Raw genomic sequence first — 23503 nt, 5'->3', positions numbered from 1 at the left:
CCCCCCCCGCGCCCTGCGCTTTGCCCCTCTCTCCTGGCCTTGTTCCTGGCCGCACTCCTTACAGGTGCACTCCTTACAGGTGCTTCTCATGTGACAAGCGAGTTCCCGCCCTGTGATGGTTAAATTGTTAAATGAGGACTTGTACATAGCACCCACACGGTGGTATTCAAAGCAAGGAAACTCCAGTGTGGTGACTTTGCTTTTATGTGCATAACTCACACGCTGTGCCATAATGTATGACAGGACATAAAACCAGTGCCGTACTGTACAGCACAGCAGCAAAAATGCATGGACAAGGTGTGCTGCACAGAAGAGGGCATTGAGAAATCTATGAACAAGACGTACAGAACTCCAAAACTGAAAAAAAAGATGGGTCATAAACCTGAGCGGCAGTCGTTAAATCCAAACAGCTGGCCTCACAGTAAGTCTGAACAGTCATTAAACAGGCAGGTCGTTAAGGGAGGGTTATCTGTATTGATTTGCATATCTTGAACCATTTTTGCATCCCTGGAGTGCAGCCCACTTAAGCATGGTGTGTGGTCTTTTCTGTGTGCTGCGGAATTATATCCGCACATGTTTACCGAGGATCTTTGCATCTGCGTTCGTCAAGGACAGTGGGCTCTGATGTAGTTTTTGTCCTCGTCCCATTGGGCAGCACAGCCATACCGGCTTTGTGCACTACATTTGGAAGGGTTGCCTCCTTTTCTAGTTGGGGGAAGAGAGAGGCCATAGGTGTTCTTTAAGAGCCTGGTATCATTCACAAGTGAATCTGTCCTGTCCCTGGCTTTCCTTTGTTGAGAGAAATCTTGCCTCAGTATCACTGGTTGTTATTGACCTGCCTGAAGTTCTTACAACCTCTTTGGTTCTAGTTTGGTAGGTCGTATGAGTCCAAAAATGTTTCCGTTTCTTCTAGATTTTTCAATTGATCGGGATATCGTGTTTCAAAATACTCCCCATGACCCTATGAATTTGGGGGGTACCTGTTGTAACGCCCCTTTTCAGCTCTCATTTTATTTGGGTCTTCTCTCTCTGTGGGTTAGCTTAGCTAAGGGTTTGTCAGTTTTATCTTTTCAAAGAAATAACTCTTTATTTCCTTGATCCTTTGTATTGTTTGTTGTCGGGAGCCGGTTCAGGATCCGGCAGAGGTCAGGAGGCCTCTCCCTCGCCTCCTGCACTTCATGACTTCCCTCCCTTTGTGCCCCAATTTATCCCGCCAAAGTAGACAGCCCGGGGTGCAAGGAAATGTTCCTTGTCCTCTATTTGTTTGTTTACTTTTGAGACAGGCTTTCCTATATAACTCAGGCTGGCCTTGAACTTGCAGTGACCCTCCTGCCTCCCGCCTCTCAAGTGCTGGGATTACAGGTGTGTGCCACCACACCTGGCTTCTGCCCTGATCTTTATTGTTTGTTTCCTTTTACTGATCTTGACTTTAGCTTCTTCTTGTTTGCATAAGAATTTGAAAATGCACCAAAAGAAAGATCTTTTTTCTTTTTTTTTTTTCTTTCTTTCTTCCTTCCTTTTAAATGTAGACACTAGTAGCTATAAAGTTCCCTATTAGCACTGCTTTTGCTGTGTTCCACAGGCTCTGGTATATTTTGCTTCCATTTTCATTTGAGTCTAGCAAGTTTTGAATTTCTCCTTTGATTTCTTCACTGACCCAATATTCATTAAAAAGTGTCTCCTTCAATTTCCATGTATTTGTATAATTTCTATAGTTACTCTTGCTGTTGATTTCTAATTTCATTTTATTAATAATTTGGTAGGATGTAAGAAATTATTTCAATTTTTTAGATCTTGTTAAGACTCACTTTGTAGCATTGTTATGGAAGGGATCCTTAAGTGACACACACAGAGAGGTGGCAGAATGGAAATAAAATAACAAAAGTTTACTCCATCGATGGGGGTCGATCACACCTAATGGCAGTGCCCTGATCGACCCAGTACTGGGCTACAAGTCCCCCTTTCATAGGGTTTTACAGACTTGATCTCATTCAGGTGGTTACATTGCATTTTCACAGTTCACATTGCTGATATTCAAAACATGGTGGTGAGACAGTTGAATTTCAACCCAGATGCAGCACTTCTCCGTTAGAGGAGGTTACCGTTAAAATTCATCTAGTTATCTATTGTAGCCCGGGGAAGGGGGCGTGTCTGGTTAGCAAAGCTAACAATGGTTCTTTTCATTTACAAAACTTTTGAGCCCAGACTAGATTCCTCTGGTGCCTGTTGATTCTATAATTCCATCCAACTCCCAGCAAGATACTTTGGAGATATAGAAAATCTTATTTCTAAAGTTTATTCATCAAGGCCAAGGAAATAGAATGGCTAAACTCATTGTGAAAAATAATAGAAAGAATCGATCTACCAAGTTAAAGACTTACTATTACCTCACTAATCAAGATGGTGTATCAGCAGAAGGAAGGACACAAAATCAATGGAAAAGAAGAGAGGGTAGAGTGGTGAACGTCTATAATCCCAGGTACTTGTGAGGCAGAGGCAGGAGGACTGCAAGTTGCCAGTTCAGGTAATTTAGTAAGACATTCTCAAAAATAAAAAGGGCTGAGGTTGTAGCTCAGTGGTAGAGCACTTGTCTACCATGTGAGAACCTGGGTTCAATCCCCAATACTGTAGGGTAGGGGAGCCCACACACAGACTCATACAAATGCAACGACAGATGTCTGACAAAGCTGCAAAGCAATTTGTGGGGAAGGGACAGTTGTTCTGACAGATGTGGCAGGAGCGACAGAGCATAGAGAAAAGCCCCATCTGAAGCTGGCAAGGGACACCAAGATCAACTCTAAGTGGATCCTCAATTTAAAGGTAATATAGAAAACTACACAACTTTTAGAAAAAAGCTAAGAGGGAAACTTCAGGATTCCCGAGGGCGAGGTAGAAATTTCTGAGACTTGACGTGGAAAGCAAAGTCCATAAAAGAAAAAAAATTGATAACTAGACTGCGCCACCATTAAATCTTTTGCTCTGTGGAGACTTGCCAAGGGGATGAAAAGACAAGCTATGGATCTCAACTCAGTTTCTGACAAAAGACTAGTCCTTCAAGAGCTCTCAGGCTTAACTGCAAAAAGAAAATCCAGTTAGAGACTGGGAAAATACATAAAAGGACATTTTTTTCCTCCAGAGAAGAAACGTGCCCAGTGAATAAGCCCAGAAAAAGTATTCAGTGTCATTCTCTTGTCGCAAAGCTGCTATAGCCGAGCTCCACAGGTCTGAGGCACAGCTGAGTGTTACAGCTTGGCGTTCCAGCTCTGGGTCCAGGCTATCACAATTTGAAGACTCTCCATTGGAATCTCAATCCGATGGTCACTCAGAGAGATGGAGAAAAACCTTTACTATGTCAGCAGGCTCAGAGGAGTTCGTATGCAAAGCCTGAGTGAGTGCTCTATCAGAAATGAGGGCCTCCTTACATAGGGCTCTGTAGGGTAGGCGAGCATGCTCAGTGAAGCAGGGAGACGGAGTTCCAGAACATTCTCACAAGGGACAGAACTTAATAGAACATTCTTGGAGGGGGCGGAGCTTAACAGACCTTGTGAGGAGCAGTGCTTAACAGAACACTACTGAAAGGTCACACTGTCCAGTCACAAAACATTTTCATACCTTGGGGAGGAGCCCAGCAGCACAAACAGTTACGTTTCTGGACCAAAACATTTTGTGGGGGAAAAAAAACCAAAACGGTGAAGGCAAGGGAAAGGCAAGGCCTATCTTCTTGTGTATTATTGCTCTATCAGTTCACCACCAAGGGAGCACAGATGAAAGTACCACGAGATCAAGCCTGAAGCAGTGCTGGCACCTGCCTCAGTCTCCTGGTTTGGGGACCGTGCTGCAGTCCCAGGACGTGTCCCTGTGGGTGCCTGGGTAGGGCGAAGGGCACTTGGAATACTCTCCTCTTCCCAAGACTTCCTGCAAATCCCTATCTCAAATCAGCAGCGGACTCCACAGAGCCCTGCCTAATACATGGGGAGAGGCGACCCCACTGTCCCCTAGCTTCCTGCCTGGCTATACCCAGCTCTCACTCCCACATCACGCTGGCCCCTGCCTTGAACTCCAGACTCTGAGATGGAGAACCCTTTTCTTTATCGAGCACCCAACTTCAAATATCCACAATTCAAAGGCTGAAAGGTTCATTTTGGCCCACACTTTCAGTCCGTGGTCAGCAGCTCCGAGGCAGCAAGGCCTGGGGAAAGGCATGGAGGAGAGCCATAGTCGTCATGGCAACCGGGAAACCAGAGAGCAGGGAGGAGTGGGAGGAGATAAACCCTTCCAGGCCACCCCTCAGGGAGCATCTCTTCCAGTCAAGCCCCACCTCCCAACACCCAGGATCCAGTCAACTTCCCCAGCCCAGGAGGCTGTGGGGGACACTCAAATATAAACCCTAACACCAGCGCTGGAAAGTCCACAGAGCCAACTGAAAGCAACTGCAGCTAAGAAGGTGCCTCAGGAAGGAAAGGGGCTCAGGGTCACCAGGAGACATCGACGACGACTTCAGATGCTCTCGGTGGCTGCTCACACCGGAGCCCCGGAGCAGGCAGAGGCAGGAGGACTGCATTTGGGGAGGACCCCGGTGGGGAGGCGTGGAAAGTGGGGCTGGCAAGGGCTGGGCTCCTGACTCCCTGGGGCAGCGTCCCAGCCTGTGTGCGGACAGACGCTGTGCTGGGACGGCTCTAGCAGCACCTCTGTGAGGAGAACACGCCACTCCGCAGGCTGTGTTTAGTTGGATGCTGGGAAGAAAGACACCGGCTTTCTCAGACACTCACCTGTGTGTGCTGGCGGCTCTGGAGAGAGGGAGGCGGGGGTGGGGGCAGTGCAAGGAAGCCAGGCTGCCACGAATGGCTTTTATTTGCTAAATCGTCAGCGTGGATTTCAGGGAGGTCAGGGTATCCCCAGGCCAAGTTCTGCGGTCCCTGGTCCCTGGGTAAGGTTTCTGCGGTGGCCCCTGGGTGCCCTAGGGAGCTCTCGTCAACCGACAGGCTTCTGCAGACCCAGAAGGACAGGGCAGGGAGAGGGTCGCGGTCACCATCTCAAGGCAGAAGGAATGCTCAGAGCAGAGCGCGGTGAAAGGGGCCGGAGGACCCAGCCCTCCTCACCCACGTGGGGCGGGACCACGATCTCGCTGACGTTCAGCTTCTTATTCTCCACAAGGCTGCGGAACATCTCCAGCGCCATCGGGTGGTCCTCCAGGGTGCGGCCTGCAGGCACACAGACAAGGGTGATGGAAGGAGTCCCGTCAGGAGGGAATGGGCGCCCACAGCCCTCCCGGGACCTGCGGAAGGGCCCCTGAGGAAGGAGCAGCGTGGGGATGGCCCTGAGAGCCCCGTGCAGGTGAGGCGGCAGTGACCCCAGGGGAGCGGCGCAGGGGCAGCAGGTGGGCACTGGCGGGGGGAGCTCGGATGGGTCAGGCCGAGGACGGACGGGACCCCACCCACGCACACTAGGGCACTGAGCAGCCGCACCGAAGAGCATCACCATGCTCATCCACTGGTTATTCATCTTGTCGTGAAAGAAGGCGATGCCGTAGGTCCTGGGTGTGATCAGCCAGATGTGGAGGGAGCGGCGGGGGCAGCAGGTGGGCACGGGCGGGGGGAGCTCGGATGGGTCAGGCCGAGGACGGACGGGACCCCACCCACGCACACTAGGGCACTGAGCAGCCGCACCGAAGAGCATCACCATGCTCATCCACTGGTTATTCATCTTGTCGTGAAAGAAGGCGATGCCGTAGGTCCTGGGTGTGATCAGCCAGATGTGGATCAGGTGTCTCCACCCTGGAAGAGGGGTGGGAGGTCTGCAGTGCGGATGGAGGCCCCGGACAGAGCGGGTGAGCAGAGGCGGGGGTGGACCGCTGGGAGGCTCAGGCAGCTGGTTCTCGGAGGGGAGGGACCTGCCCGCGCCTGAGGACCTAGTGTGGGAGGCATCAGCGCCTGCGGGGTGGGGGACCCGAGGGCCAGCCAGAGGCACCGTCTGCGGCTGCACTGCGGGCCCCTGGAGGCCACTCACAGGTGAGGAAGCTCCCGGGACTGGCCTCTTGGGTAAAGGGCAGTTTTAACAGGTGGCATCCGCTCGGCTTCCTGGGAGACAGAGCAGCCTCTGAACAGTTCCCTCACAGAAGTGTCTCCGGGGCACCCCTGGAGTCTGCCCCAGCTCCTTCTAGCCCACCAGACACCCCACATACCCTGCGTGGGCTTCTGCGTCTGCTCACACCCAGTGCCGTGAGCACCTCCCGTGCCCCACACCCACACTCACACCCTGCTCGGTCGCCAGGACGGGGAACTGGTGGCCCAGGCACGCCTCCACCCTCGCCCCCTCCACTGGGCTGCCTGGGCACGCGTTCACGGGGCAGATGGGGGGCGCACAGAACCAGCCCAGGGGCTGCAGCCCAGCCCAGGCCATGGGGGGGCATGAAGCCTGCATGCAAGGCCAGCTGTGCAGGAGCAGCCCTGCGGGGTGGGGAGGGTGGCACTCACCGGATGTGCATCCGGAACTCCAGTTTCCCGTTGTAATTTTGCACAAAGCTGAAGGGGGGCAGAGGCTCCCGTCGCTTCTCCCTGGGGATGGGGATGGTCCCGATCCAGCGAAGTATATACCATGTCCCTAAAAGCTGGAGAAATGGTGCCAGTGACTAGTGCTGGGGGAGGAAAACGAAAGAAAGAAGGTGGAAGGGAGGGCCGGAGGGAGGGCCGGAGGGAGGGGGAGCAAGGGATGGAGGAGAGGAGGGAAGGGGAACGGTAGGCGGGGAGGGGAGGCTGAGCGGAGGTGTGTGGAAGCTGTGGCTGATCCCTGGGAGGACAGCCACAGACCCGGACGTGGACGGAGACGTTTGGGGCGAATCAAGGGAAGACATCAGACGGGTGAGAGAAGCCCCGGGGAGAAGCCGAGGGGTCTGGAAAGGAAGCTTTGTTGTTTTGTTTTGTTTTGTTTTGTTTTCAAGCAAAGAAGGAAGCAGCAAGATGCCTCTACGTCCATCACCTTCCCAGTGACCAGCAGAGGAAGCGGTGACAATTTCCACAGCATTTCCACAGGAGTGTGACAGCCCTGTCACCCTGAAGGGCGGATAACGGGCCAATGGCAGAGAACTACAGGAAGGTTCCACACTCCATTTGGGGTTGGATGTGGGCTCTGAGCCAAAACCGATGAGGGAGCAGCATTCATAGAGCTCATCATGAGGTCGTGTGGACTTAACTGTGTTACCTTACAGATCCCCACATGTGACTTCTCAATCCTAGCCTAATTGGCATCTGTCCACCCCCATCCTTCCATCTAACTACCCAACCGTCTGCATGTCCACCATCCATCCACCCATTCACCCACCCATCCATCCACCATCCATCCACCCACCCATCCATCCACCCACCCGTCCATCCACTCATCCACCCACCCATCCACCCACCCACCCATCCATCCACCCACCCGTCCATCCACTCATCCACCCACCCATCCACCCACCCACCCATCCATCCACCCACCCGTCCATCCACTCATCCACCCACCCATCCACCCACCCACCCATCCATCCACCATCCATCCACCCACTCACCCACCCTTCTATCCACCATCCATCCACCCACCCGTCCATCCACTCATCCACCCAGCCATCTATTCTTCCATCTACTCAGCCTATCTATCCTTCTTTCTGAGACAAGGACCTAGAGATCTCCATGGGAGGAAAGGGGAGGTAGCCCTGGCCCTTAACCCAGGACATGTGACATAGTAAATGTACAGAGCATACTCTTCCCTACCCCCCACTCTCCCAAAGAATCCGATGGACCTCGAAAATCCAGTGCATTCTAAAGCCAGGATGCCCTCACTGTGGTGCTTCCAAGAATAACAAGATGGGTGTGGGCCCCAGAGTGTGGACATGAGTGTGGCCAACAGCTGACCAGGTCCCAGGAGGGAAAGAGGATTGGATGGGAACCTAGGCCCCAGCGGTGCCTGGCGCACAGCCTGATACCAGGTGTCTGTGACCAGGTGCGCCCAGTTCAGCGAGGGGCACAGAGCCTCCGGAGGGGAGCTGTGATGGGCTTGTGGCATCCGATGTCTGCTCCAACAGTGGGTGGAGGTGTGAGATGTGAGTGGTTGGGCTGCAGTGGTCACACGTGTGTCACATTGACAAAGGACTTAAGGTACACACAGTCCTGCCAAATGACAACACTGACCTGAGGGAAACAAGTGCTGTGTGACTGTCCACGTGTCACCACCGGAGGGGCCGAGGTCAAAGGACACGTGACACAGGTCTCACCACGTCCCCCATGGGGCAGGAAGATGCTGTGCCCTTCCCTGTGGGTGACTGCAGGCACACCGGGCACCCCTCCTCTGCAGGGCGATGTCACCCAGGACACCAGAGACCAGGCTGACACCCCAGGACGGTGTCTGGAGCTTGACTTGGGCGTGGATCCCGCCCCAGCCTCCCCTCTCACCGAGTCTGTGGAGGCCGGGACCGCTAAGTCGTCCTCTGCGGCCGGTGCTGTGAACAGCAGGGTGAGCCCAGAGGCCACCAGGAGCAGCTGCATGGTCCCTGCCACTGCTCTGCACCCACACCTGGCCTCGCTGCCTGACTGCTGTTTATGTGGCCCTGGGAGGCACTGGAGACAGCCCTCCCCCACCCCGCGGTGGCCCCAGTGGTTTGGTTTGGACGGAGGTGAATGTGGGAGCTAATTGGTGTAATTAGCCCTCCAGCTGCAGCAGCCCTGGCCTCCCGCTGAGGCAGCCTTGTCAGGAGGACAAGGTTATCAAAGTGGGCGATGCCACAGCCGAGTCAGAGCCAGGCTGGCGCTCCCCACCCTCGCCCACATCTGCCCTGGTCCAGACGCAGCTCAGCCCTTTCCTCCAGCGAGGTCTCAGCTTCTGGGCTCCTCATTTGTTCCCAATCTTCTGGCTCCATGCTCAGTTTCAGCCCTGCTCAGACCCCTCCGGGCACCCACTGTGCGCACTGCCGGGCCCTTCAGCCGCCCTTCCCTCCAACGCCCGCCTGTCCCGGGTGGACACCGGAGTCTGCCCTGCTCTGCACCTCTGCCCTGCCCCACCGCCTGCCGGTTTGTCTCGTCCCTAGGACATCTCCAAATCCACATGCTACCAGGGCTGCCGGCTGCCCAGGAGACAGGAGCCGAGCAGACCCTTGCCCAGAGCGGGACTGTGGCGTCTTATTCCTGGGTGCGTGTGTGTGTGTGTGTGTGTGTGTGTGCGCGCGTGTGCGCGTGTGTGTGCGCACATGCCTGTGGATGTGACATCTCTGTGTGTGCGCGCACAGATGCCCATGTGTGCATCTCTGTGTGTATGTGTGTCCCTGCACGGGTGTGCCTCTGTGTGCACACGTGTGCACGTCTGTAGGCCCGTGTGGAGTGGCCTCCAGAGCACTCTGCTGTGAAGCTCTTCCTCCAAGGGCCGACCCCCACCAGGACCACCTGGTCCCCGCCGGTCAGCCACTCCTCTGCCGGGGACAAAGGGGTCCCTTCCTGGGAGGCCATCCAGAGGCTTTGGGGAGCACCCTGGGCCCCAGATGTGCGCTGAGAACGACATCTCCTATGGCACTGGAGGCGCCTGAGGAGGTCATGGAGTCTGGACAGGTGGAGGCCAGGCCCGGTTCCCACCTTGTCCTTGTCCCCACTGGCCGCTGTGCCAGCACTGAGCAGCCTGCAGGAGGGCTCTGCAGCATGGCTCACAAGACACAGATGGCATCTCAAAGGCCTCCTGAGGAATGAACAGACCCAGAAGTTGCACACCTATGACTGTTTGCAGGACATTGATGAGAGACAGAGTTGGGGCAGACAGGTCAGCGTTTGACCTTAAGGGACAGCCTGGCACTGGGAAGGATCTGGGCTCCAGAACAGGGCTGTGTGCTCCATGTGGTGGTAACAAAGATTTGCCCATTTGTTAAAACTCATAGAACTGCCTGGGCACAGTGGCATATGCCTGTGATCCCAGCACTCAAGGAGGCTGAGGCAGGAGGATGGCAAGTTCAAGCCCAGCCTGTGTGACTTAGCAACTTCGTGAAACTGTCTAAAAATAAAAAAGTCTGTCCAGCCTGGCATAGGATGAAACCTGGTCACAGACAGGGTGACTGCAGGCTCTTCCACTTCTGGAAGTCCCCAGCTGTGGGGCCAGCCAACCCTGTCCTATCACAGGTGCCCTCGACCTGGGCCGCCACTGTACCAGCCCAGGCACCAGCCAGGAGGGCCTGTGCTTCAGTGCAGAGAATCAGAACTTTCTTTGGTTTTTCCCCTTCTCCTACACAAGGCCATCATCCTGGGGGACGAGGGGACTTCTTGTCTGTCTCACATTGTCCCTGATGGTGATGACATACATGCTCACCTGGGCAGGAAGGAAGTGGCACTGCCCCCCTCCTCCCCACGCCCACTGTGTTCCTGTTGCTTGGGGATAAGCCAGGGTGTGGACCTTGGCACCGCAGGCAGGCGAGCCTGGAGTTAGAAGCCCTGAGTGTGACCCCAGAGCACCAGGGCTCAGGACTCTCCGGTCCTCTACCTGCCGGCCAGGCCGGGCCACCTGCAACACCAGGAACCTTCCAGTAGGCGTGCCAGGCTCAAGCCCTCGGGAACAGAGTGGCTGGCGTCCCACAGGACAGCAGCCCAGCCAGCAGCAGCAAGGGATGGAGGAGTAGGTGCCCATCACCCCCAGCCCCAGACCACCTCCATTTTAAGTCTTTTCCTTCTTTTTGATTTTTTCAGTAACTGTCATGGCAAATGTGACCTTGAAGACAGGGACAGCACTGCGAGCCCTCGGGCTGGGCCTGCCAGCTCTGAGGCTGTGAGGGCCAAGCAGTCCACGTGCCCTGGGTCTGGCCAGCTCAGCCACGCTGACACAGCTCCACAGCAGTTCCACAGTGCCTCCCTGGGGTGGGGGTGGGCTCTCCTGGGCCCTGCAGCAGCGGGATTCTCTCAGGAATTAGATCCTGGGCAGCGCCTCCCGGGTGACCTCTTCACTGTGTGAGACTGAGCTGGGGGCTGAGCCGAGCTGATCCCAGCAGTGTGGGATCCTGCATGGCTCCCACCTTGCAGCCCAGCCCCTCCCGCACAAGCCACGGAGCCGAGACGGCCGTGTCAGCGTCTGGGGCACCTGCAACTACAAAGCAAATCAGCTCGCGACCCCACGGGCGCGGGGGGGGGGCAATAAACGCTGACCCCCGCCCGCGCCCGCGGGCGGGGGGGGGGGGGGGAAATCATTCGTGGCTGGTGAACGGTTGCCAGCGCATGTATTTCTGTGATGTGAGTCAAAAACGGCAGACCTCCCGAGGGTGTCACCCACAGACAGGGCCGTCCCGCACCTTCGTGTGTGCGCGTGCGTGTGTGCGTGTGTGTTCCTGCAGCAATCGTGGAGTCCATGCTCCATCAGCCTCACTTTATAGATGCAGAAATGAGGAGGAAAAGCGGCGTGCCCAGGAGTGTCCCTGGCTAAGACACACACCGGGCCCTGGAGGACAGCAGCATCACAGAACCGTCCGGTTTGTCACCTCTGGGTCTTGAGCTTTGCTTTGTGAATGTATTTTGAAAATCCACTGCGAAGGACAGGCTGACGGCCCCTCCCATGTGCTGCCTCGGTTTCCGGCCCTCCGGTGAACCCTTGGCCTCAGGCAACTGCTGCCCGTGCTGCTTCTGGTGAAATTTTCCCTACTTATTCCTAGTAGCTCTCCTGGTTCTGCGGACACTGGGTGAGTCTTGAGGACCCCGAGGCTGAAAGTGGCAGGAACCGATGCAGGGACAGGCTGGGGTGTGGGATGAGGATGGCGGAGGGATGGCGCTGGCTGGGTGGCCTGGGAGACTCCAGGGCTCGGGATAGGCACTCGGAGCTGAGGGTCCAGGACCAAGGCCTGGTCTATCCCCAGGCCACACGTTGCAGGTGGCCCAGATGCCAGGAGGCCTGCAGAGGCTCGGGATAGGGACAGAGGCACCACCACCCCTAGGAGAGGACACACATGCAGGGGCGCTGGGCCAGGGACTCCGGGACAGACTCTGCCCAGGGCGTCACGGCCCTCAGGGCTCCTTGGAGACTCCTGTACCATGTTTTATGTTTCCTGTGTCTCTCCATTGCTTGGAGCCCTTCTCCACTCTGAGATCAGTGAACTAGCTCTGCCCATGTCTCAGCCTCCCCTCCATTGCCTGGGGCTGGAGCTCAGAGAGGCACAGCATCCACTGCCACTGTGGGGCTGGACCTGCCCACCCAGACCACCTCGGGCTCACAAGGTACTCAGGACCACCCAGCAGCCCTGCCAGAGCCGTGTCTAGGGAGGGCAGGATGAGGTGGGACTGAGGGGCAGGGCAGGGTCAGCAGTGGTCCCCCGAGCTGCCAGTCACTGGGCTGATCAAACCGCAGCCCCTAGGACAGAAGCTTATCTGGGAACCTAAGTCCCAAGGGGTGTGCAGGTTCTGGGGCTCCTTAGCACCAGGATGGGGGCCTCCCCCTACCCCATGGTCCCATGGTCTTGTGCAGGCCCTGTCCCTGGGCAAACCATGGCAGGGACAGGGAGTGAGGCCTGGGGAGGCTGCAGCCGACTGCTTGTGTAAGCAAGACAGTGGGGGCCTGGTGCCCCACCCTTCTACAGGCGACTGTGCAAAGGGGGCCTCGAAGGAGCCCAAAGGCCCTCCCAGGGAAGGAGCCCTGCCGGGCCCACACACCACCTGAAGCCGTGATGCAGAGGCCCCCTCCCGCCTGGCCCGTGGCTTCCCAAATGCTCCTGCCTGGGGGAGGATCATGGGGGACCCCAGGTCACCAGTGGCCCTGAGGGGCTGTCAATGCTGGGCCCCTGGGGTCCAGGGTCTCCCCTGTACCCATGTCTCCCCTCCTAGCAGAGATCCTGGGAACCCCCTCGAGGCCCCAACAGTCAGGCTGAGCCACCACTGCTGCTGAAGTTCTTTATTGGGAGCAGGGTGGGGTCTGGGTGGGGTGGAGGAAGCCGAAGGAGGGGTGGTTGGTTGGGAGCCCTGGTCAGTGGGGAGGGAGAGCTGGGGGACGCAGATCCGGGTGGCTGCTGCGTGGGAAGAGAAGCCTGGTCAGGCCCAGACTCGGGGACCCGGCTGCTGGCCCAGAGCTCTTCCTCAGGGTGCTGGTTGGCCCCTCCATGGCTGCACCTCCAGGCCTCCTGGTGGGTGTGGGGGTGCTGGACAGTGAGGACCAGAAGGGGGGACGTCGGCAGGAAGGACTCTCCTGTCCTGGGGTCACACCCAGGCACCCCTGAAGTGGCACCACTGCCGGCCCAGGAGTGGCCCAGCATCTGGACCTCAAACTCCAGAACCCAGGACTCTGGACTTCCCAGTGTCCTCAGCGGGGTCACTCACCCTAGTCTCGCTCAGGGACGCAGCTTTCTGTGGAAACCAAGGAAACTGGAGGTGAGGGGTGGACGGGGGTGCCCAGACCCCGTCACACCCAGCTCAGACCCTCTGTGCGTGAGACCTGAGACAGGGCTGGTGTCCCTGTGAGGGGACAGAGGGCACGGGGACACAGATACGAGGGACATGAGGACATTGGGGGCACAGAGGGACACAAGGGACTCAGAAGAACATGGGGATGCAGGGGGACATGGATGGAGACACAGAGGGAAACGGGACACAGGGGACATGAGAGAGACGCCATCAGAACCGCCCGCTCACCCCTCTGCTCAGGGATGGTGATTTTCTCCTGCGGGAGTCCCTTGCGCTGCACAAATTTCCTAAACTCCTCCAAAGCCTCAGGGCTTTCCTCGGGGGTCCTTCCTGCGGGACAGGGGCCAGGTGGGGGGAAGCGGGACCTGAGAGGGGCCAGGGACGCTGAGGGGCAGGGAGGGAGGAGGTGGCGGTGCTGAGCAGGTCCCTGGGGCCCTGTCACCGAGCGACCCTGGGGCAGGGCGGCCCCGAGCAGTCCCGCAGGGTCACACGCTGGTCTGGAAGGACCCCGTGTCCTGGAGGGGCCCGGCCCTGTCCCCCAGGGAGGACCCCAAAGGCCACTCCCTTCCAGCTGGTTTGCCGGGGTCAGAGACCCCAGGAAGCGGCACCTAGCAGCGTCCGTGGCTGCAGCGCCCTCCCGAGTGGCCAGGCCCCCGAGGGCTGCGTCTGCCCTGTGCCTGGTGTCCCCGGCCTGCGACCCCTTCCCAGTCAGAGACGCTGTGCCCGGACCCCAGAGGGCGGCCCGTGGGCTTCTCCAGAGCAGGAGCTGGGGTCCCCGGCTCTCACCTATGAGCTTCCCCACACCGAACATCTTCTTCGGGCCCCGCTTCTCACAGTAGAGGATGTAGTGGTCCTTCGTGGACAGCTCCTCCACGTAGATGAGCTTCGCGCCCCCGGCTGCAGACAGAGAGGAAAGTGCTCTTTAGCGCCGTCCTTCCCTGAGGAAACCTTGGAGACCACAATGGGGGACAGTGGGGACGTGTCGGCATCACCCAGGGCACCTGCCAGCCGAGGCCAGGCCCTGCTGTGTCCCCAGGAAGGAACCAACCCAGCTGCGGACCTCAGATGTGGAGGCCAGGGACATGGAGGCTGGAGCCTGGCCCCGCCTGCTTTGGGGTCCTGAGCCCTCAGTTTCCCCTTGGGTCAACAGGGCCACCAGAGGGAGGCGTGGTCTGGTCACCCCCTGCTCTGGGCCAAGCTGTGACAGGAGGGGAACCTCAGGGGCGTGGGCACAGCAGGTAGGACTCACAGGAGCTGTATTTGCCAGGCTCCTCGGTTTTCTGCATCAGAATCTCCTTCTCGTGGCACTGACCCATGATCCTGAAACAGGGGTGCAGGGACAGCTGCTCTTGGGCTACATCTGAGCTGACTCAGCTCACCGGGCATTGGCCCGACAGGGTAACCCAAACCCCAGCCCACCCTGCCCCAGCTGCAGGACGTGGCCGGGACTGTGTCCCCTCAACCTCGGGGGACTTTCATCACCGACATCCAAACTGCTGGCACAGGAGGGGAGCACGAGACCGAGGGTCCCCACGGGCCACACTCACATCAAGGTGACCCTGGCCTGCAGGCTCCCATCTTCGCGGGCCGTCATCGTTGAGGGGAATACCACCTGGAACGTCTTCGGTCCCGGCAGGGTCATGTTGCTCACTAAGGCCTTCGTGTACCAGGTCCCTATGAGCTGGAGCAGCCGAGCGTGAGTCCCGCAAGGCCCAGATCAGAGCCTCTGAGGCATGGGCTGCACCCCGAGAGCCAGCGGAGGTGGCCCTGCTCCAGGACTGGCCCTGGAGGGGTCGTGCTGCCCAGCCCCCCAATCTCTGACTCCTCCAGCCCCCCAGAAACAGCCCCGGTTGCCATCCGCCACCCCTGCCCACCACCCCCACAGGGCCTCACGTTCGGCTCCTCTGGCTGGAGGGACAGGGGGTCCTGGGCCTGCAGAGCGGCCACCAGGCCAAGCAGCACGAGGGTCGGGAGCAGGGTCTTCATCTCCAACGCTGTGCTTGCAGCAGAGCAGGTCCCCTGGAGTCTGGACGAGGCTGCGCCGGCTCCTCTCCGGACGCCCTTTATGTCCCCTGCCACCAGGGCCAGCCTGCACTGGGTGCTGACCACACCCCTCCCTCCTGTCCCTGCAGGCCAAGTCCACATCCATCACGATCCCGGTGGTGCTGTTATTGTTGGGATCGGATGAATAACACCTTAGTGCTGCTGGAGATAAAGACCACGGTGCTGCCCAGGGCCTGCCCCGCCCCAGGCCCTGCCCACACCCAGCCCACCCAGAGGGGCCGGGGCTGTTGGTGCCCGGACAGAGCTCAGGTCTGCACTGCCACCCCAGAGCCTGTCCCGGGTGAGGCTGTCCAGGGCTCCGGGCACTTTGTCCCTCAGCGGTGCCCCCACAGCCACATCTCGCGTCCCCGAGGTGGCACGCTCTCTTTAGGGTGCTTCCCACCGGGGCATCTTGCTCCATTGTCCCTCTCTGTGCCCTCGCCACCTTCCTCAGAACCAGCTGGGCTCCAAGAGCAGGGTGCCAACCCCGAGGTGCAGTTCTTACCGGCCGCAAGAAGCGCTCTGGCTGTGGGTCGGTCCAGAGTGTTGGTCCTGGGAAGGCGCGGCCAGACCTGACCACTGGGCACAGCTGGTCCCCATCTCCCACGGGCGAGCACCTCTGATGCTGGTCATCAGGGCCTCTGGGGACATGTGGAGCCCCCCCACCTGGCACCGCTGGGCTCCCAGACGCTGGTCCCTTCCACCTGACCCAGGCTGGGATTCGGGGCCAGGTGCCACCACAGCTGCCACAAAACCACCCCGTGCCGGTCCCTTAACGTCATCCTGTAGCTCTGACACCCCAAAGCCTTTCCCCTCCCTCATCAGCTTTAGCCCCAGGCCCCCAAGACAGGCCTGAGCCTCACTGCCTGGGTAAACAGGCCAAGGGCACCAGGTGGCCATGGGCCCGCCTGGGTCAGTGTTGGCGGCTGAGCTCCCCAGGTGCCCTTCTCCTAACCACAGCCCCACTGCCACCGAGCAAGACCTCTGCTTCCCCCCACCTGCCAACCCTGGGTCTGAGTCACTGGCCTGAGACCCAGCTGACCCCACTCTGAGTGCAGGTGCTGGGCACTCAGTGGCCCCACTGTGCTCAGCCAAGATGGGCCAGCCCCAGGCACTGTAGAGTCTCATGTCCTGAGGGTGTGCGGCCCAGTGCTGTCCCCAGGGTGGAAGGTACTCTGTGCAGGAAGCTGCTGATCAGGGTGGGCAGGGCCGGGCCTGTGTTCTTCAGGGCCAGGGTCAGCAGGCAGCTGGAGTCGCCGTGTCAGGGGCTTTTCTCTTCTGCTCCTGCTGACTGTACAGATGCCCTGTGCCCTCTGTGGCCCTCACGCGTGGGAACCAGTGATACGTGCACCTGCGACTTCGCGCGTGGAATTCCATCCTTGACAGAGTGCAGGAGCAACATGCAGAGATGAACGACAGCACAGGAAGCCACCACGAGCACTGTACTGGTGCCTGGGAACCTGTGGGCGACCATTGCCCACCTGCCCAGGTCCCAGCAGCTGATTCTACCGAGTTCCCCACCAAGCTCTTCTTGGACACAGGTTGAACCGGGCTGGTGGTAGATGCCATCCGTGACGGACAGGAGGTGGGCAGGAGGTGGGCAGGAGGGCAGGCTCTGAGAAGAGACGCTGTCAGGATACTCTGGGGAGGGGCTGTGTCCCCCCAGTGGGGTCAGAGGGCAGGCAGCATTACGGCCTCCTCTCTGGTGGGGTCCCCATGGGCTGCCCCTACTCACCCCTCACTCACCCCTTCTGGGGACACACTCACCACCCTACATGGTCATATCAACCAATTCAGAGAAGGTGTTGGGCAAAATTCAACACCCATTGAAGTAACAACTCAGCAAAGAAAGAATAAAGGGGAAATTTCTTAACTTGATAAAAAGCATCTACAAAAATCTACAGTAACATTCTGAGTGCTCTCTCCAGTATCAGGGACTAAGGTAGGGTGTCCACTACCACCAATTGTATTTAACATCGCACAGGAAGTTCTGGCCAGCACAGTAAGGGTGGAGAAGGGCAGGGGAGGGGAGGAAAGGGAACAGAAAGGAAGGGAGGAAAAGAAAAATAAATAAGAGAGATACAACCTAGAAAGGAATAAAGCTGTCTCTTTCTGCAGATCACACGATTGTTTATCTAAAAAAACTCAAGGAATTTAAAAACAAAACATAAATGCAACCAATAGGTCAGGGATTTAACTCAGTGACAATGTGCCTGCCTTGCAAGCACAAGGTTGTGAGTTCAATCCCCAGGACCAGAAAAAAAAGTACTATAATGATAAAATAAATTTTTAAAGATGTAAATAAATAGTAATGCTTTATTTATAGAAGACTCAACCTGTAAAGATGCCATTTCCCCCCAAGGATATAGGATTTAGTGGGATCTCCACCAAAATTCCAGAAGGAAATTCGTGTAAATGGACAAGATTATTCTAAAATATACATGAAATGGCAAATGAACTAAAAGAGTTAAAACAAAATTTTAAACATGAAGTGGATGACTCAGCCCACCCAGTGGCAAGAGCACAGCTACAGTAACGAAGACTGCCTGACAGCAGAGGCACAGATTCCTAGATCAACGGACGGATGTAAAACCACAGAACTTAGGAAAATGAAACTACATTAGGGTTTTTAGATATATCATCAAAAGTATGATGCATAAAAGGGAAAAAGTGATTAAATGGTCTTTTTCAAATCTAAAAACTTTTGCTCCACCTTTTAAGAGAATAAAAAGAAAAACTAAGAAATGGGGATAAATATTTATGAACCTGTTATGGCTTGTGTATAGATGTCCCTCCAAAACTTCACGGGGTCATAGGTGGAGCTTTTTGGGAGTAGCTAGATCTGCAGTGTGTGATGCTGGAATTAAGGATGTGATGCTGCTGTTGATTTGGGGTGCAATGCTAGGATTAAGGGTGCCTCTACCGGGGTGTGAGCACTACCTGCTCTAATGGCAGGCAGCCTGGACAGAATACAGTGGACCTTCAGGTTACAACCAGTCTTCATACGACAACTTGGGTTACAGCTAGAGTTTTGGTTTTAACTTATGACCAAAGTATTGAGTTATGACCCAAATGCCAGCCGCTTGTGCTTCCAGATGGTCTTAAATATAGCTCCAACCCTTAAAGAGCTCTAGGAGGAACGTTACAACACCCTTTCCTGTGTAGGATTAGTTGAGAAATCCTGAGCCAGTGTCTCTCTCTAAGGACACTGAGATCTGCCTGTGTGCAGGAGAGAGTCTTTGAGAGGAGCCTGAGCCTTCAGTTGATCAATTTAAATTACAACCAGCCCTCATACATGAACTGAGTTTGTAAGTCAAGGGCTGTCTGAATAAGGACAGAGAGATGCTTTTCACTGCTTATTGCTTATTTGCTACTTCCCTGCTTTGCTGCTTTCTGCCTGCCATGAACTCTTTCTCCTCTGTGATGCTCCTCTGCCAGGCCACCCTGCATTGGAGCCAGCGGACTATGAACTGAAACCCCCACAATATATAAAGAGCTACAATAGACATTTCTTCCTCTAACCTTGGGTGTCAAGTATTTTGTGAACTACAGCAAAACTTCACTCCTTTAACTTTGTGTGTCAGGTATTTTGTCTCAGCAACGAGAAAAGTAAATAAGAGCCAAATACCTGACAGAAGACTAGCTTTTGCACTGCATGAAGAACTATCAAAACTTGACAGGCAAAAAAGAATTAGAAATTTAGCTCAGTGGCAATGTGCCTGCCTCTCAAGTCCTAAATTCAATCCCTGGTTTAAAAAAAAAATTAGAAAATGAGCCAAGACAAAAGGGTCATTTCAGCAAAGAGGAAAATCCCGCAGATGGGAACAGGGCATGAAAAGACAGCGGCAGCGGTTCTCATTAGTGAAATGCACATGAAAACCCCAGGGAGGTGTCACCAAACACCTCCCCAGGTGGCTGAAATAACACCACAGCGGCTAGCCGGGCCTGGGGGACCACGGAGCCGGGTGCTGTGCGCGTGTGTGACGGGAATGAGGCGATGTGCGCCCCCAACAGGGCGTGCAGGGATTGAAAACACTGAGCGAGCAACGGCCACGCAGCTCAGCACTGCACTCTGGCACATTTATCTCCAAAGGTGAAAATGCGTGTTCGTGCGAAAACCACACAAAACCGTTTAGAGCAGCTTTACCTGCAAGCGTGTGAGAGGCGGTTTAGTTATCATCGCACGTGTGATGAGGCGGCTAGCAGGAGCCAGGGCCTGAGAGGGAGCTGGGTGCTCAGCCCCACGGCAGGAGGTAAAATAAGAAGGCAGCGGGGCTCAGACCCGGACAGGGACCCTCAGAGGAACGGGTGCAGCCCCTCGCTGCATCCAGGGCTCAGGTGTGAGGAATTAATGACGCAACATGACTGGCTTTCTTTTCAACTCCCCGTGCTGGGAGACTGGTTTAGAGAGCCTGAGTCCCACTTGGTCATTTTAAAGCCCCGGGTGACCCCTGGACCCTGGGCAGAGCCCACACTCTGCTGGTCCATAAGAGATTCCGAGCGAACAGAAAGCAGCACCCACTTTCTGGGACCCCTCCGCCGCCAGGAGCGTTCTCTCTCCTTGGAGTTCCACTGACACCTCCCCTGCCGCCCGCTTTCTGTCCCCGGTTTCATTCTTCCTATGGTAGGCGGCAGCCCAGCCTGTAGAGCCCCGGCTGTTTCAGTAGCGCCGCACTAGGAGGGCAGGGGCCCTCCGGCAGGTGCATGGCTAGGCGCAGCGGTCCATTCTACCACGGAGCCGCCGGGCAACAAACGGGGAGTAACTTTCACCCACGCAGCCACCCGGACGAATCTCCGGGAAAGATGCATCCCGCCGTCTTGTCTCCCCCCAGTTACGTCTTCCTCGTGAGCTCTGCCGCGACCCTGAACCACCCCTTACGGTTCTCCTTGCACTTGCATTGTTCATTGTTCATCAGACAAACTCTTCCTGTTCAGGGCATTGTGCGGCTCTCTCCTGATGGATCGCTGATTCATATAATTACATATCATTTTCATTAAAGGTCACAGAGCTAAGGGGAAAAGCAAATGGAACAGGTCGGCCGTGGCCGCGGGGACAAGGGGATGTTTGTGCTGTGGATGGCTCGGTGCGGGTCGGCCTCACCAAGGCCGCACTTGAGCAGAGGACTGAAGATGGCGGGGAGATGAGGCGTGAAGGGCCGGCGGGAGAGGCCAGGGAGGGACCTCGGTGCTGGCCTGGGGGACGGGGCCTGGCGTGACGTCTGCCCGGGGGCGGGGAGTGACAGGTGCGGGCGATCGCCCCACCATGGGAGGAGGGAAAGCGGCTCAGGACCTGTGACGGGGCTGTGTGCAGACACTGACCCCAGGGGACCCGGCTGCGACCCCTGAGCGCGGGAGACGAGGTCAGCCGTCCTCACTGCAGCTCGAAGCCGAGGGGAGAGTGGGGCCGGCAGAGAGGGGCCCAGGCAGGGCGGCCTTGCTGGAGCAGAGACCGGGGAGGGACTCGGGCAGCAGCACTGACCAGCACGGGAGCCGGAGCCGCAGGGAGCCATGGCCAGCGCAGAGGAGCAGTGAGGGGCAGCGATGCAGGGGGACCGGACAGGCTGCTCAGCAAGTGGCCCCACCTGGGAGAGTGCGGTGGACCTCAGCCCCCAGGGGCAGAAACTCACTCAGCAGACCCAACCTTGGCACGGGGAACTCTCGGAGGACGGGCACTGTGACAACGGGGTAGGAAGAATCGCCACAGGTTTGCTGCACTGGGGGCTGGTGGGCTAGGGACCCATGGAGTTCCCTGCTCCCCAGGGATGCGGACAGCACTGGGTGAGCTCCACGGGGCATCCTGCTTGCCAGCCAAGTGCTGCAGGACAAAGGAAGGGTCCCTTCTTCCCATGACCCTGCAGTGCCCTCTACTGACAAGACCTAACCCTGCACCAGTTACAAAGGAGAAACGTCCACGGATTCCCCCGCCTGCTTCCATACTGGGGTCAGGCTCTGGTCAGTCCTCAGTCCCCACCACTGGGGGTTCCTCCTATTGTGGCTCCTTCCTCTTTTTTTGGCTTTTTGAGACAGGGTTTCACTGTGTAGCCTAGGTTGACCTTGAACTCAAGGTGATCGTTCTGCCTCAGCCTCCGAAGTGCTGGGATTGCAGGTGTGAGCCATCGCCCGGCTCCTTGCAGCTCATTCTTGCTTTGTATGTCCATCCTCTTAGCCTCAACACCCCTGACACCCACTGTGCTCTACAGTGCCACCACCCTCTCCAAGGAGCTGCCTCTGCACTGACTCCTTACCACAGGTGGTGACTGAACACCGGGAGGGGAGCAGCACCCAGCCTCAGCACTGCTGACTAGTGCTGCCCCAGGTGCGCAGGCTCGCCCTAGCATGGCCACCTAGCAAGCTCTTAAACCAGAACAGAGTGGGGCCAGGCTGCTGAAAGCCCATCAAGAGACAAATGAGCCCGCGGGTGGTGAGGGAGCATGGGTTTGCCCGCAGGACTGGATCTCCAAAACTGGCTCCCCTATGCCCTTGGGTGACTGTGCCGACAGCAGGACGCGTTTCTGGCCCAGCAATCTGTAGCACAGCCACGGCCCAGTCAGCGAGCACAGAGGTGCCATGTGGTTGGAATCAAAACAACACCACGGCACTGGGTTGAAGTAGTGCTGGCAGGGACACAGCCTCCTGGAGCCAGGAAAGTGGCCTGGGACGCACGAGTCTTAGTGCTCAAGCCAGGCCGGGCCAGGCCAAGTGGGTGAGTGGCCCCTCTTCCTGGTCCCCCACCTCCAGCCCAGTGTTGATGCTGATGCCGTTGGTCCTAAACAGAGGGGTCTTCTGGGGGGTGCGTGGCCAGCCTGGCCTCCTTGGGGACCCCGGCACCAAAACGAACACACATCACAGTGGACCCAACAGTCACCTTTCCTAGGGCCAGGACGCTCCAAGTCTCAGGGGCACGGGAGGCAGCAGGGCTGTGTGCCAGGCCCCAGGGTACCAGGACCTCTGGTCATTGTCTCGTGGCTTCTGGGCTGTGGGGACACATACGGCTCTGCGAGTTGGTAGCCATTCCCACTACCCACAGTGAGGGCCTCTGCTAGGCTGACACAGGGCATATTCTCAGGAACAGGGGACTTGGCAGACAGTGCGGATGGGGACAGAGCACCCCTCCCAGTCTGAGGACAGGAGTTCTTCAGGAAGCTCTGCCCTGGCCAACCTGAGCCAGGCCAGCCTCTCGCCAAGGGAGCTCAGAGCATTTGATGACGAAACACTTTAACATCGTGACCAAAGACGAGCCCCTCTCCTAACCCCCTTCTCCCCAAGTACCATCCCAAGGGCCAGGAGGGAGCGGAGCTTGGAACGGTCGTCATGGCCTCAGACCGCTCCGCTCCCCAGCACAGCCACCTGCTGCCCACAGTGTAGCCTGTTAGATCGGCCCTGTGCTCCCTGCTTAGGCCCCTTCCCATCCTGCCCTGTCCGGGAGCCCCCACTCCACACACACAGCTCTCCAGACCCTCGGGGCTTCGGTGCTACCCAGCTGGCCCAGTTTGGCTGCCTGGCAACCTCTGGCTCCAGGGCTGCGCTGAGGCGGTCAGGTCCCTGGAGGGAATGCACTGGCCTGGGCTGCAGCCCCCGCCCCACAGTCACCTCTGAGCTCCACGGCTCCATGGAGGACCTGCAGGCAGAAGCCCCCACACCCGGACCTTGGGCTCAGAGCCCTCCCAGCTGCACCTGTGCCTTCCAGGAGAGGAAAAACGCCTGGGATTTGCCTGGCTCTGTCCACAGCAATCCAGCCTTTCAGCAGGTGCCAGGGGCCAGGTGCTCCCCAGCACAGGGCAGGTCCCAGGGGGCTGTCGATGGCCTGCCCCTGCTGCGGTCCCCAGCCTTGGCATCTGCCACCTGCCACACACCGTCTCCCCAGCTCGGGCACATCCTACTCCAGCTCTCTCACCTAACTCCGACATGGTGAGCACTCTCCACACCGGGTCTTGCCTGCCGCTCACAAAGCCTGTGGGCCTTGCCCTTTGCTCCCAAGGGAAAGCTCCTGGCTCCAGAGAGCTCTGCACACTCAGGCTGCACCTCCTCTGCAGCTCCCACCTGGCCCAGAGGCCCAGATCAGTGACCCCTGTCATTGTCTCCTG

The 23503-nt window shown here is 57.4% G+C and overlaps 1 protein-coding gene and 2 long non-coding RNA genes across 4 annotated transcripts; 1 reads left to right on the top strand and 2 right to left on the bottom strand.

Moving 5' to 3' along the window:
* Positions 1–3840: 3840 nt before the first annotated feature.
* LOC104851628 lies at positions 3841–7314 on the top strand. Of its 2 annotated transcripts, none has more exons than XR_777254.1 (3): positions 3841–4444; positions 5155–5334; positions 6938–7314. It is a non-coding gene; the product is annotated as an uncharacterized LOC104851628 (long non-coding RNA). The 2 variants fall into 2 exon arrangements; XR_777255.2 differs by lacking the exon at positions 6938–7314 and adding an exon at positions 5448–5545.
* A 5575-nt stretch (positions 7315–12889) lies between these two features.
* On the bottom strand, positions 12890–15362 carry LOC104851629 (odorant-binding protein 2b-like). The gene is made up of 7 exons (XM_019205203.1): positions 15270–15362; positions 14924–15057; positions 14626–14696; positions 14163–14273; positions 13605–13706; positions 13293–13319; positions 12890–13114 (listed from the first exon to the last, which is right to left on the bottom strand). Exons 1-6 carry the CDS (start codon positions 15360–15362, stop codon positions 13294–13296), a joined length of 537 nt encoding a protein of 178 aa, XP_019060748.1. The 3' UTR covers positions 12890–13114; position 13293.
* Positions 15363–18893: 3531 nt separating this feature from the next.
* Positions 18894–23390, bottom strand: LOC109117570. Its single transcript, XR_002024860.1, has 3 exons — positions 23314–23390; positions 22285–22393; positions 18894–21091 (listed from the first exon to the last, which is right to left on the bottom strand). It is a non-coding gene; the product is annotated as an uncharacterized LOC109117570 (long non-coding RNA).
* Positions 23391–23503: the final 113 nt, after the last annotated feature.

This window comes from Fukomys damarensis, unplaced genomic scaffold (assembly GCF_012274545.1).
Source record: "Fukomys damarensis isolate Sample0158 unplaced genomic scaffold, DMR_v1.0_HiC HiC_scaffold_36, whole genome shotgun sequence".
In the NCBI taxonomy this organism is placed as follows: Eukaryota; Metazoa; Chordata; class Mammalia; order Rodentia; family Bathyergidae; genus Fukomys; species Fukomys damarensis.
This window is presented reverse-complemented; position numbering and strand designations above follow the sequence as displayed.